Here is a 15,718-nt window from a genome sequence, read left to right on the forward strand (position 1 = left end):
GAATTTAACGCCTTTGCCGAGACAGTAATGTAATTCGTTAGTTTAGTAACTCTATTCTTTCGCGGACGTGAAATTATTTACCTGAAATATGAAATTACTAATTGGGAAGAAGATAGATGTAGAAGGAAGGTTCTGTATTGACAAATTAAAGCACCCCTAAGATAAACCCAAGTAAAAGAGAGGGAGAGACAGACAGACAGGGAGATAAGTAAGAGAAATCTAACCCAAACCTAACTCTTATAAATGTTTCTTCTCCACCCATATTTAATTATTGTTTGAAACGCTTCAATTTTGTAAAATGAAATACTCGTAATAAATAATTCTTATCCTCCGGCATTTTTAATTTCTGTTTGATACATTTGAACGTATTTAAATAAAATATTCATTACGGTACATGACTCTTATATTTCAATATCTTTAATTTGTGTTCGATACATTTCAATTTCCTTATTTACACAATATTCATTATAATACATAATCCCGGTAAATGTTTTTGCGATTATATCGTAAAAGAAGTATATTTAATAAGATCGTGAAGTTGTAGATCTCATGATAACCGTGTTTACAGCAGCGTTAATTTTTATTCAACAACAAATAAAGATATAGGTCGTTCATTATTAAAACAGATTTTTTCTTTTCGTCTACGTATTTTTTCCTCGTTTTCCTGCTTCCGTCGGTAAACAGACGAATGTTCGACGATGTTATGAAAAAGTATGATATGCTCAGGGAAAATAAAACACACGCGCGTTATTTTGAAATGAATATCACGAACGTGTTAGTGCACGTCGGTGATTCCAGTAGTTGATATCAGCTGGATTTATTACCAGAAAATGACGTTGGAAATCTCGGCGTTGCAATGATTAAAAAGAATTGTCTCAACGAGATTTTTTCTGTCGAAAAATAAACCTTTGCCAATGGTTAGCTTTTCCCCGCTTTTGACTGTATACAGCCATCAACGAGAAAATCTCGAAGTAGTGCGAGTTAAGGGATGAACTGAAATTAAAAATTTTCAGTGGGATTGAAAATTTGATTAAATTGAAAACAAGGTAAAAAGTTTTCGCTATATCAGGGCTATCATACCGCGAATGGTAGTACAGACGTGCTGCAATTCCGTCTCTCCCTTCGTATACCTTTTTTTATTACTGATCTTTAGCATCGTTAGGCTATTTTTTATTGATTGAACTACTCTCTTTGGTGTTCCTGTTTCTTTATCAGTAAAACTTCAGTTTAGTGCTCTCATCCAGTCTTTTCTTCTACCTTTTTTTTCGTATTTTATTCGGTGATATTCTTGATCTATTCTTATTCTTCGAATTTCGTGTCAGTTTTGTTTTTTATTGCTTTGTTTGTTATTTTTTTTTTTTTTTTTTTTTTTGGTATTTTATTAGAACTTCTCTTAATGCCTTTAACATTTTTTTAGTCCCAGCATATTCCTTTTTCGACATTCTTCGTTTAGATTGCGAAACTATGTTTTAGCGTCAATTTCTTTTCTCCGGAGTGTCTCCCTTTTGCTTGATAGAATCTGCATCTCTGATAGCGAAAATCGTTCTACTTTCCAAAGAAGGTCCCGATAGTCTGTTTATTTTACCAATCTTGGATAGACACTGTCTGTGAAAGTAGGTGAAACTACTAAGAATCCCCCGGAAAGTTTCGCAGTGATCAAGTGGTCGACAATTTTGGTGAAAGTAACCACTAAATAACCAGGAAATGGACGTCGTTCACAGAAGGTGATTTGTCAAGGAAATAATTGCAAGTTTACACGGCAGCGTCTACAGAGAGACTGATTAGAGAGACAGATTATTCTCCGTCATCGATGTAGCTAGTGGACACTGTCCAAGAAAACAGTTGGAGCTGGAAGTGCACCCACGAGGCATTGAGCCATGGAAAGATTTTAGTGAGGATGAGCGGTAACTGAAGTTGCTGATCGATGGAGTGAACATTGCCCAGGGCAGAGATTCGAGTAAGGGTTAGTTATTACAAGTTACTAGAGAGAATAGCTTCGGACATTTTAGCTGATTTACAGAGAAAAATCTGACAGATTCGAAATTTGCATTCGATCCCAATAACAAAACTTGGATGAAACTCGAGGGTGCACTTTGTGGGCTTGAAGAACAGTCACATTTATAATTGCACATCCTTGTTAGTCGCGATAACTGGAGTTCAAGGGATGAAACCACCTTCCAGAATACGACACGAGAGGAGAACATTCTATTAACAAAACTTGAGTGCTACTTAATACGTTGGAAGTCAACATACAATTTTCTAAAGTGTACAAAGAATCATGGTCACAAATTTTATTCATAAATGAATTCGATGGTCCATTCCAAAAGTAAAATAATAATTTTTTATTAGAAAGAATAATGGAACAGTCCGTTCATCGTTCGACCCGCCTGTGTACATTTGAGAAGCAGAGTTTTCCATAAAAATGCGGCAATCGAGGGATGCGCGATCATAGCCAAATAGATTTGAAATTGATATGGAAACGGAAGGTTTCCGTTGCAAATCATGTTAGCTCAATACGTTTATCAGCTGATTGACAAATTCTGTGATCACTATCCGTAGAAATTTTCGCTCGTTCTAATAATCGTCGAAGATATAATTCTAATATAGTATCGTGGGCAAAAGGCCCAAGATATCGGCCGAACCGTATACAAAGTGGCGAGAGCCGTGGCGCCGTCGAGTACATCAATGTGTCGTCTGTCCTTTCGAGTGGACAGTTTTGTGGAAAGAGCCTGCGTGACCCTGGCCACGGGGTTTCGGGACACGTGTTCGATGGGACGAGAAAAGACAAAGAGACGCTAAGGGTAGAGTTAGTTGAGACGCCAGCGAGAACGAATGCAAAAGGCGTACAGTATGAGTTGAGAAGCGAGAGCGTGCGAGTGCAGATGCCGAAGACGAGAGTTGTAGAGTTGCTAGCGTTGTAGAGAGATCGAGTTGTTAGAGTTATAGAGTTGCGAGAGTGATTTGAGCGGAATAAGACTTTTGTGTTTTAGTTCAAGTTGAACATTTATCGTTCTCTGTCCAATTAATCTCTGTTATTTTCATTTATCTTAATAAATAGTATTAGGAGAATTTTACAAATCTAAATTATCCTAGTCTTATCCTTTTTTTCCGATACTACACTAATTTGATTCCAATCTCGCGAATATTGCAATTTGGGAAGCTAATGAAAGGGGAAAGCCTATAAAAGCGTGTCGCGATATCGACGCGACAGGTGCTTGCCAATTTCAATGGTGTATTTGCTCGGTTTGGTTCTATATGTTCTCTCAATTTCGTTATGACATCGTGCAGAAATCAATTCCTAACGATCACCCTTTATATTCACGCGGAAATTTTAATCGCATCCAAATGTTTTTTGCGCTTTAGAACTAAATTAAGATTATCCACGAACCTTTAAGAACTTTTTCGACTTCTTCGGCAGTTCGCAACTTTCACGAATTACTTTCGTAGGACGCTGAACTTCAACATCAGCACGGCACTTGTTCCTTTCCGTTCGGTTCATTTGTACACGAACTAATGAACGGAAATTTCGATTTGAAAGTTCAAATTCTGTACCTAATTGAAAAAGTTATATTCTGGAGATTGTCACAAAGTGGATAAAGTTTCTCGTTAACTTCGTACCTCAAGATATCCGTCGTGATGAGTTTTCGCGTTACCAGAAGGAAGAATGCGAAGTGGAACACTTCTGTAGCTAAAGAGTTAGAGAAATGGTCGCAATAGATTTGTCAAACCCTGATTCTTCTCCTTAGATATAATCAAACCACAAAATCATAGAAAAATTATTGAATTCACGCCATTTATTTTTTTTAATTTTTTACTTGGGAAAGTACTTTGTTATCAAAGATGGCTATAACGTGTCTGAAAGGTATAAGCAAATTGCAGGTCGATTATCGCGAAGATATAGTCAGTTATTTATCTCGTTGATTGCATAACACAATTTTTAAAACATTTGACTGTAACAAGAGACGAAGACAATAGGATGATCAAACGTACAAATGAAATAAACTAATTTGACAGTATTTTTATGTTACTTGGATCGAACTATGCGTAGTATAATAATTTTATTCATAAACTTACATTCAGAAGAAATATATTTTAGTCTATCTCTGTTCACAATGCCTCGCATATGTTTGCTATGTTAAGAAAAAAGTTGTATTATCAAATGATGACACTATGCATTTAAGGATTAATAATTTATACCCAAAAGATTACCTCGTGTACTAAGTGGTTTCGCATGTTCTTCTACTTCCAGGAAGCGGTATTTACATTTTAGAAAACCCTTTAGCCACGCGAACTTTGCCTTAGAGTCCCGCTTTGTGAAGCTTCGCGCGAACATTCCATAAATTATAGACCAAAGAAAACAGCCTGCCTTGAAAAACTACGAAACCAGCGCCATTATGTTTCTATAGTGTATCGTGCATTTACTCGCCTCAAATAGCTTGAATGTATCGTAGTATTTTATCTACGAGCCTATTACCAACGTATTACGAACGTGTATTGAGAATATCTCTTTCATATCAGAAAATTTTCAGCTTTTACACACCAAGGAAACGATCCACCGATGCAATTTCTGTGACACAGGGACGATCGTTAGGGAGAAGTTAAACGATCCCATAGCTCATAAAAGAATATAACAGAGAATATGGTCGATAAATATACGTAAAGTGAATTTCGGATCGGATCTTCCCTGTAATGGTTACCTCTTAACAGTCCCCCATTTCCTTCGACGCGGCGATGTATCGTTCATCTTCTTCGTTAGGACGACGTCTCGCGACACTGTGCGTGGTTCTACAAATCATTATAATTCGACACAACATTTGCGAACTTGCGTGAATATTCCATTCAAAACGCTTTAAAGTTTAATCGAAGCTGAGACATTAATTAAAGTTACACAAGCTGTGGAATATCTCCGCATCGCAAACGTGGAAATAGTATGTTCATCTATCGATACTTAATGCTAGTTCATCCGTAAACACGACATCGACAATACATCAGGAACTTTTTTCTAAAAGAGCACGCTTCAAACTCACAAGTTCCGACTAGTAAATAATTAATGGAACCTAAACCATAGCTTGGACTTTCCGAATACCAATTTCTGGTTATCCCGAAATTAATGGGCCACCATTCGGTTTCCATTGCAATATCATCTGCAGTACAGAACGCTATGAATGTATTGGAACTTCTATATAGGTATTGGTTTCTACATACATATGTATATTATTGATTAAAATGTTCCCATACGCTGGTGCGTAAGAACACTCTTGAAGATATTTCATTTGTGGTTTATCTTAATATAGTTATTACCATTATACATACACGTTGCGTCGATACGATTATCTTATTTGAAATTATACATCTTTTTTCGTTAGAAATGTCTTCCCTTCATATTAAATATAAAAATATTTATTCCAACGCATTGTCCATTGTCTTGTTAAAACGAATAAAAACAGAAACGTAACAATTGTATGAGCAGGAATCAACGTCATTATTTAACTCGTAGAATATACTTGAAATTAATCGATATATTTTAATACCGTTGTTATCACTCGGATTAGCTCGTTCTAAGAAATAAGCTAGCTCGTTCTAAGGTATTTGTCCATTAGTTTCTGGAAAGTGTTCTAATGTTTGTACACAGAGAACCTCCAAAATAAGCACATCTCTCATATTCGACCAAAGTTTTTACTATTCTAAAACAGAATTACAGTGGAGTATGTTAGTATGAATATAATTGGTTTTAGAGCGTGATTCAGGTATTCGTTCCAGATCGGCTAAAAAACAAATTTATCATTCAATACACATAAGATTGAAATACTATCGAGTTAGTTTATTAATTTTTCTGTATCGTATATCCGTGTATAATATCAAACTGGGCAAATTTCCTATAACAGGTACAGAGAATCCAACACTCGTGAAAACGATAAATCAATATCGTAATATCAGCTGCTTTTATTGTGTATTGATTCTATACATGAAACCAGATTATCGCCTTTAAGAATAAAAGAATAAAATCGCGTTTTTCGCACGACTGGTCGAATTTGAACGTGAATGAATTTGCGTGGCCCATTAGAATAGATCGTTGAAACGTAGTTATACATACATCGTCCATTTTTCGGCCATACTTCATCGGCAATCGGTTTCAGTCCGTTGATCGTGGCACACCATAGAATATGTATATGACAGACGTATTTTTACAACGTTAAATCTGCGCATCGCAATCGCCATTTCGCTCGTCGCGAGTACGACCAGGATTGTCGTTATTAAAAAATTACATTTAGTCGCGTCCCGCTGCGTTATATTTACAACATGACACCTGTTACTCTCTGTCGCAACGAATTCACGGCATTTCAGTCCGAAGCAATTTCGAATAATCACTTTCAGCGACAAGGCGGATAATATTCGCATAACGTCATTAATATCAATTATTGCAAATACTACTGCAACTATGAATGCAATGACAATCCTTTTAATTCCGTGTGCGAGCTATAGTAGTAGGGCGATTTCTAAATGCCTGTCGATATTTGCCAAATTTTGTATATTTTACTTATGCAAAGAATAGTATAATGATAATAGTATAGTTTATAAAATTATGTATCGCTTGCATACCGGAACAAGATGATTTTACTAGTGCATTATCGGAGGGAGTTACATTTTTAATAATTATAATATTTCTAATAGTCTATGTGATTGGATTATGTCAAACTTGACACATTTCCGTGGCATTCTGTTTTCCGTAAATTTACTTCAACTGATAGAGTCTGACACAAGGTATACTCCTTCTATCACGATCATTTCTCTTTGCGATCGAGAAATTCCAAAACCGCAATTCAATTTCACCCTACCATATTCCGAATGTCGAGGGCATGGTACTGGTGCCATTAACGGGTCTGAAACTAGCAGATTGAATGTTTCGATCGCAAGTATGAGAGTTATTTTTCAATTGCTCTAAGAGAACGTAATACGATAGTTCTCCTTTCATCTGGGATTGTAGACGATTAAAAAAACACTTTGAGGACTACATCTTTAACACGATACTTGTAACAAGATGATGAGGAAAAGTGGGCGACATTTATAGTGTATCATTCAACAGGTCAAAATATTCATACACAAAAAGATTTACAGCTTATTTTTCAATTCATAAACAATTTAATTTTGCGGTAAAAATTTATGAATTACGGCTTTTTCTCTTTATTTTACTCCAACTTTACGTCCCTTGTTCCTGAGAAAATAAACGACGATAGAATTTCCATTGTTATATATTTAATTTCTATTTGACTCAAAATGAGAAACGCGAGATGTGAATAGAATGAAGAGAAAGTTTCATCAGCTGATTCATCGATCTATGCAGCTATCGGTGAATTTAAAATGATTTTCGAATAACTATCCTGGATAAATATTTATTTCGAAAATAATTCGTTAACCAACTATGTATATTAAAAAATAAGCCTCGAATAATATTTTTCTATATAAGCGTTTTTTCATTACCTTCACGTTTGACATGTAATATATAAAATCCTATAAATATCGTCCACAGCTTTAACACCCTGTATATCCTTTTATACCATGGCCAGGGTTGCTTTACGTTTCACTGACTGTTTGAAAACTAAGTTGGACTCTTTTAACGCATGGCACGAAACTCGTCACACGTTGTATTCGCTTCAAACTCGTTCACGAAGTTCAGGCGTAAATCTAGTCTGATTCATGGGACATAGAACATCGCGCTGAAGCTGCAGAGATCTTCGTAAAATTCGACAAACAGGGAATCGAAAGGAATATATTACCAGTCACGAAATCACGAAAGCGTGATGAAATCGTTGGAAATGTTTGTGAAATAACGAGGTTTCAGCGCTTCTGCGACGTGGATAAATTAAACTCAGATGGTGCAATTTCTTTCGAACGCAGTCGATTTCGTTCCATTTCTCTTATTTATCAACTCCGTGAAATATCACTTCGACACCACTTTTAGTTTAACTTCGCCGGTAACGAAGCAAGACAATACGTAGTTTCACAGACGGGAGAATCGTTATGGGGAGCCATAAAGTTTCGAAGAATACGATCGTGCAAGATACGCGACTCAGCTCGTGAAATTTACACATACGTTCATCGATGGTATCGTTACTACGTATAAAACACTGTTTCCTAAGAAGATAAGAAATTCCTTTGGAAATCAAACGATGTAGAACGAGATTTCATTAATTCGTGTGTATCTGCGTTTTACTTCATTAGAAGAGCTAGAACTCCTTTTCAAGTATCGTTAAAGCGATATCGTTAGTATTCGATTAGTATCAGGACATCTATTACACATTCGATTCACGTGGAAATTAAACTGACCAACTCTATCAACTTTCATTGTTCGACTTCTGAAAAATTTGTTCGATAACAGTCGTCTATATTGGTACGAAACTGAAAAAACTTTTAGAAATTGGAATTACGTATTCAGCTTGCCTTCAGAATTATTTGTTCTTTTGAATGCTGCTACTTTACATTATAAACCCTTACATTATGATAGTCAATCTGGAATTATCTTTCCAGCTGTAAATTTTTATATTGAACCATTCGTTCATTTCACCATTAGGTAGTTGAGGACTGCTGCTATACATGTCAACAATAGTAACCTTTTTCCATGGAAAATTGACTTTCTAAACAATTTGTAGCTTCTATTATAGTAGCTTCTATTCTAATTACTTTTGTATTGATTTCTCGTCAGAATATGAAGTTTCGAAATAGCATCGACGAGCATTTTCGAGTCGAACAGTTCTCAACAGCGTCACGCAGGCTGATTCTTTACCACACTTGTCTCAACAAAATTTTTTACATAAAAACTCTGTTCTTTACTAGATGTTTATAATATCTGACAAAAAATCTTATTTTTTTTAATTTAGGAAAAGGGACTAGACAAAAACAATAAATAATTATAATATTTGAACGGAACCAGGAAGTAGGGAAAATACTAAGGGATATTTGGTAAACAGACTTTTATTCACATCGAATTCCCTGATATTAAGTTTCTGGAAAACTGCATATTATATATATTTTTAAAATGTTTGTCCCGAATCCTCATTCAAACGCCGCACTGTAGAACCTGAGAAAGTGGCCTGCAAACGTGCAAACGTAGCCCGCAAGCGTGCGAACGCGGCCAGCAAATTCTGATTTTTGTCCTAAATCCTCATCTAAATGCCGTACCGTGCAGCGTTCGAAGTTCTCGCTGTCGTTGAGTTTATATCAATTTAAAATGGTAGAAAGGTCATATAGCAAAGCGATCGATCTGATTAGTTTTTATTGTGCCGCGATTCGTTATCGAGCATCCAGATATGGACGCGTGGGTTTTGCATGGGACAAAAGGAACGGCGTATCGGAAAATGAAAAATCACACTATAGCGCAAGGCTTATTCCTTTCCATTTCCAACTAAAATATTTTGAATGATAAATATAAAAGAGACTTATTTATTTATACAACGTTTGAAAATGAAAATAAAATACATAACGCATAGACGTGGATTTATTCTTTTACAGATGGCCATGAATTCGAATGTGACGAATTTGGTCCAGGAGAGTGTTTTCGTTCCATACATGCATCGCCCAGAAACGTACATTGTATCAGGATTATTCTTAATAATCCTGATAGTGGGTGTATTTGGAAATGGAATGATGATGATTACGTTGGGTGCGGATTCCACTGCAAGAAATACATCCACTGTCTACATGTTTTCGTTGGCTCTGGGCGATATTTTGGTAAGAAAGGACAATATGTGCATATATTATCTCTAATGTATCATTTAAGACCGACGTTAAAAAAAAGGATCTCTGACGTCGAATAAAATGGAAAAAGATTTCGTGCACGTTTGAGAAACGTTCAGATGGACAAGACGTGTCGAAAGTTTCCTCTCGTAAAATATAAAATGTATTCAAAATTTCATAGCATAAATTTTGTAAAAACATATTTCTATATGAATAATTAACTGGATAGAATTAAACTAATCTACTATTATTCTTGCAAGCTACAATCAAAAGATTCATCAGCTTATTAACACGGAAGGGATAAATATTTAATTGTACTTCTTGTGGTTATGATTCATACATCTTGAAAAAGCCATCTGCTACCCATTGTATTCCGCGTCTAAATATATATAATAAATCAAAATGAATGTCCAATAAGTTGGAAATAAATTGCGACAAAGCTGGAATGGTAAAAACTAACAAGCCATGAATATTCCGAATATAGATGAGAAAAATCTTTCCTTCCTTCGTCGGGATCCTTTTTTTTACATTTCGATTTCCCGTCAATCGGAAAATGTTGCTAGGACCCCATGTCATTTGTATCCCGGCAATATATCGAATTTATTCAGACTGTCGGATCGCGCGTATAAATCTGTCGCGAGCGAGTTCAGAACATCCGGTACTTTCTCCGTCATCGATTTCGCGTAGAATGTAATTAGGTACGATAACGCACGAAAGCATCTGAGGGCCCATCGTAGAAAATTTTTCTGGATATATATTATGACAGTTTTATTGTCATTGTCGACTGTCGTGGTTATATTGATAAAATGTATTATATCGTACAAATACGCAGACATTACTCTTTATTATCACATATAATATAGAAGAATTTAAGTCTCCTAGAAATGTATAATTATTCTTGTATAATACAATATATTTTTATATGATATAGCGATTTCTGTGAATTGTATGCTTGAAATAAATATCTTGTAACTTCTATACATGTTCTTTAGTTTGTTACATATATTATCAATATGATCATAATAGTCTAGTAACGAAATTTCAAAATTTTTTCTATCACACACGTAATACGTTCATAAAAATCTCTAGAAATATTCAAATATTTTCATAAATAATTTCTAAAAGAAGCACATGCTATATGAGACCTTGAATCAGACGTTAAAATTCCGTTGTTCTGGACACGTAATCGTGGACCAATAGCGAGTTCGATTATAAACGCGCTTATTTTCGTGGATATCGAGCTTACTTTATGATATATGTAGCTATACATCTTGATCCATGGACAATTTATAGCCAGACGGAGAATAATCAAAGATTAATGCGATCCATACGATATCATCTGTGAAAATCATAAATAAATATTTTCTCGATTATAGTGTTCGAACGATCATGCTTAAACAAAAAGAAAATGTGTATTTCACGATTAACACTGAGAAAAAAGTGCAACAGCATAATTGAGTGTTCGATCATACGACGAAATTTCTACATCCCGCATGAAATTGCAGAAAATTCGCTTAATCTACATTTTTTATTATAATATTCAATACAAAACGTTCCTGTTAATATCCCCCTTTTATCTCGAAATTCATCAGAGACGTCCGTATTTCAGACGAAATTTAGCGAGTTAATGAGGGAATCTTTTTTTCGCAAATTGAGTGAACGTTACACAGTATGTTAAAAGGACGTGGGATGTGAATTCATCACGAATATTTTTAATAGATTTTTCTGTATCATAATCGCGGATTATTTTTATTTTAATTTTCTCGATAACAATGAATCCTGATAAATGTTTTCCTAATAATTTTACTATATGCTCGATGCCGTACAAATATAATATCAAGTATTGTTTATTTTATCGCTCTCACCTATCGAAATGTCGAAGGCGTCGTTTTCAACGAAACAGATTTTCAAACGTTTCCCATATATTCGTAGAATTCAATCAAATTTCGCAAAATTACAGAAAAATATTCAAATAAAATTTCGATAAAGGGTTTTCAACGAAACAGATTTTAAAACGTTTCCCATATATTCGTAGAATTCAATTAAATTTCGCAAAAGTACAGAAAAATATTCGAATAAAATTTCGATAAAGGGTAGATTGAATAACACGAGTACAATTGACCGTGGAAATACAATACAATAAAATACACGTGTATATTTTTAATTTTAATTTTCGTTTATTTCAGGTGATCCTAACGAGTGTACCACTCACGTCTGTTATATTCACATTCGATTCATGGCCGTGGGGACAGACAGTTTGCAAATTATCGGAGTGCGTCAAGGATATTTCAGTCGGTGTCTCAGTTTTCACTCTGACCGCGTTATCAGCCGAGAGGTAAGTTGTCAAACCCAGTTACGGTTGAGGAAATTGTTGTCTCAGGGATAGGCTGGTCGTCCTAACTTTAGTGAAGTTCCGCCCCATTAATGGACCAATCGACTCTTTAATCAGTAATCGAAATGAAATCTCAAACGTCCAATTTCCTTTTCGCTATTAAGAAAATCAATTAATTTACATTAATAAGAAAGTTCAACGTTAAAATAAAGTATAACTGAAGAATTCATTTAATCAGACATCATTTAATCTTAACCCTGCAATACTGCATTTATAAACAATCCAATTAACGCTATATTGAAAATTACATATCATTTTATTAACACAACGCTTATTTCCAACAAACGATACGTTGCTAAATAATTTTGATTTCTTCCATGTCAAATAATTATCAGGATCTATCTGCATATTTGAATTAGTATCGTTAGTGACGTTTAATAAAACAGAAGGCGTTAAACACCCTTGTCCAATAGTAATAAATTTAGTAATAAAGCAAATAAAATAAAATAATAAATAAATTGTAAAACAGAAATCTATATATAATCTAAGATTTCTATCTTGCCAACATATTAATATTACAGTTGGTACATTTGTTGCACGAGACAGCTCGGAACGTATAAATAACAACCATTTCTCAACAGTAATAAATACACGCACAACAGCCATCTGTAAATGAAACATTTAAGTGGGGTATAAATTACTCCGTTCTATAGTATTTCAGGGTTAAGGTTTCAATAAAAATTGATTTACAAATAAAAGAAAGATATGCTCGTGTTGCATCGTAGGTACTACGCGGTTGTAAATCCTCTTCGGCGCCATGTAGCCGGGATGAAAGCAGTACCATTGGCGCTACTAATAGCTTGCCTTATTTGGGTGCTGGCGATTGTTTTGTCGATGCCTGCTGCTCTCTTCTCTGACGTGATGGACATCGACATAACAACTAACTCCAGCATCCACATCTGTAACCCTTTCCCCGTGGAATTGGGTGAGTATCTCACACGCTGAAATATTGGACATTTCTCCGTGTTTTCATTTCACACCCACGAAGTCGTATTAATTTATTTCTCGTTCTGAAACGCAGGGGCAAGCTATAGGAGAGGGGTGGTGCTGTTCAAGTTCCTGGCTTATTACATCATTCCTCTACTCATCATATCAGTATTTTATTTTCAAATTGTTCGACATCTTCAACTATCCACCAGAAATATGCCCTGCGAATTATCTCCAATGCAGCGGCTGGAGCAAATTCGATCACGCAGAAAGGTAGAGTGAATCGATATTATTATGAAATTATACAATTTTCAAGTAAATCTAATTTTGACACAAAAGTTCTATATTTGGTATACAAATATTTGGTATACAGGTATACCAGTGAAAAGGTGTAGAACAGAGAAATTGAAATTGCTACCTGTATGATATTTTTATGAAATTACACTGCTTATATATGCAGTCAACTTGCAAATAAATTTAAATTCTAATAAATTGTTACTTAGACTGTGATGTAAATTTTACTGCACTCCTTTTGCATTCGTTCTCGCTGGCGTCTCAACTAACACTACCCTTAGCGTCTCTTTGTCTTTTCTCGTCCCATCGAACACGTGTCCCGAAACCCCGTGGCCAGGGTCACGCAGGCTCTTTCCACAAAACTATCCACTTGAAAGGCGCCACGGTTCTCGCCACTTTGTACACGGTTCAGCCGATATCTTAGGCCTTTTGCCCACGATACTACAATATTTTTAAACGGACATATCGTAAAACTTGCTGACAAGCGCTAGTTGTCATGTCAAATCTTTGTCTGTTCTACACGTAAGATGATGGAAAAGAGAGAGGAAGAGAAAATCTTCTGTATATTCTAGAATTTAAGAAGTAATACTGTAATGCCTAATCTACATTTAACTGTTTATCTCAGATTTTTTACTGTCTTACTAAAAAATATTCTAATCTAGGTTTCTAATAATTAAATTTTAACTAATTAGACCAAGTACCAAGTTAGTTGTCCCAGTTTAATACGTATCTTTCGTTCTCTGTGATCAACAGGTTGGAAAAATGGTGATCTCCATCGTCCTAATCTTCTTCATCTGCTTCCTGCCGTATCACATCTTTATGATTTGGTTTCACTTTTTCGCATCAACGCTAAATGACTACAATAAATATTGGCATATCTTCAGGATTATTGGTTTTGTCATGACCTTCATCAACAGCTGCGTCAATCCTTTGGTTCTATATTTTGCCAGCACAACATTTCGCGTGAGGTGAGTATGACAAGATAAGCGACCTATCAAATGTCAGCTATTAAACCTAAAACATAGTAAAACGAAATAACAAGTCGAAGCACACATTCTCCTTAAAATACTATATATAGAATGGAAATGTTTATGCAAATTTATGTTCTTACGAACACGATTAGAAAAATGGAACCTAAACAGAATTTTGTTCCACTCCCCTTCTATCTTTTTCCATGTTATTTAAATATTTTGAAATGCATAAATATCAGCATTCTAATTATTATATTACATTCTGTACTACATGTTGCATGAAATGATAACATATCCATACTCATTTCACTACCTCTACATCATAACTGACCAAAGAAACAACAAAGCAGTATAAACGAGTACACGTCTGTAAACAAACAGGTTTGTAAACCGAAAACTCAAAAAAGCAAACAAACAATTGAAAAACAAACAGAAAGCTTTTCATATCTGAATATAAAGTTTCGTACTGATCGATGAACAACGTTTTGCTTACAGATTCAACAGATATCTTTGTTGTTTTCTGAAGAAGAGGAAGTCAAGCGTCTGTCAAGCAGGAACGAGCAGCGATGGTAATCGACGAATGAAATTTTCACAAAGGAAACGAATGGTTAGGCGAAGGAAATTCAAGGAAACCAGCTTCAGCTCGACGTCCCGGAGAAACACACAGGAACTGAACGCGACCGTTCCTCGCGAGTTAAAAAGTACCGAAGACACAAGACCGACCTAAGACTCTAGATCGTAATTCATTTTTTAAAACAATCCCTAGATGTCAACACAGCGAATATTTTGTTAAAAATCAAGAACCATTCCCAAGTAGAGTAGATCTATGTTGAATGTTTCAATTATGTTTAATGATCAATTATGATTGAATTACTAGAGATAATGAATACATGTGTCAAATTCTTCATTGTAACTATAAATATTTGTAAATCTATATGTGCAATCGTGATAATTTTTTTTTTTTGATGTAAAGTATACCTTCAGCTTTTAACTTAAGAATTTTCAACATCATTAATTGTCTTCGATGTAAAATAATAGTGTAATATATAGTGTAATATATATATATATATATATATAGTGTAATATATAATATAATATAATATATAGTGTAATATATAGTGTAATATATATAATAATAGTGTAATAATAGTGTAATATAATTAGTTATCACAGTTCTGTATCAAGAAGGACCGGTTCTGGTCCTTGGACGGATTGTATCGGGGCAAATTGAACAACGCATGTAAGAGAAGAGAGGATCCCGACGTTACTGAATCGCGTGGTGAAATTTAATTAGAGACGGCGTTAGAAGGGACTGTGTGCATTAATTGTGTTCTGTCTGACGACCTTGCCCCCTTCGCTTGTTAATCGAGAATTTCTGTTTGACGTGTACCCTTGTTAACAG

General features: G+C 35.0%; 1 protein-coding gene across 1 annotated transcript; it reads left to right on the plus strand.

The window, feature by feature from the left end:
• The first annotated feature begins 9,507 nt into the window (after positions 1–9,507).
• LOC126928035 (neuropeptide CCHamide-1 receptor-like) lies at positions 9,508–15,149 on the plus strand. The gene is made up of 6 exons (XM_050743968.1): positions 9,508–9,726; positions 11,919–12,067; positions 12,850–13,049; positions 13,146–13,324; positions 14,099–14,313; positions 15,083–15,149. Exons 1-6 carry the CDS (start codon positions 9,508–9,510, stop codon positions 15,147–15,149), a joined length of 1,029 nt encoding a protein of 342 aa, XP_050599925.1.
• The last annotated feature ends 569 nt before the right edge of the window (positions 15,150–15,718 follow it).

Source organism: Bombus affinis, unplaced genomic scaffold (genome assembly GCF_024516045.1).
Source record: "Bombus affinis isolate iyBomAffi1 unplaced genomic scaffold, iyBomAffi1.2 ctg00000494.1, whole genome shotgun sequence".
NCBI classification, from domain to species: Eukaryota; Metazoa; Arthropoda; class Insecta; order Hymenoptera; family Apidae; genus Bombus; species Bombus affinis.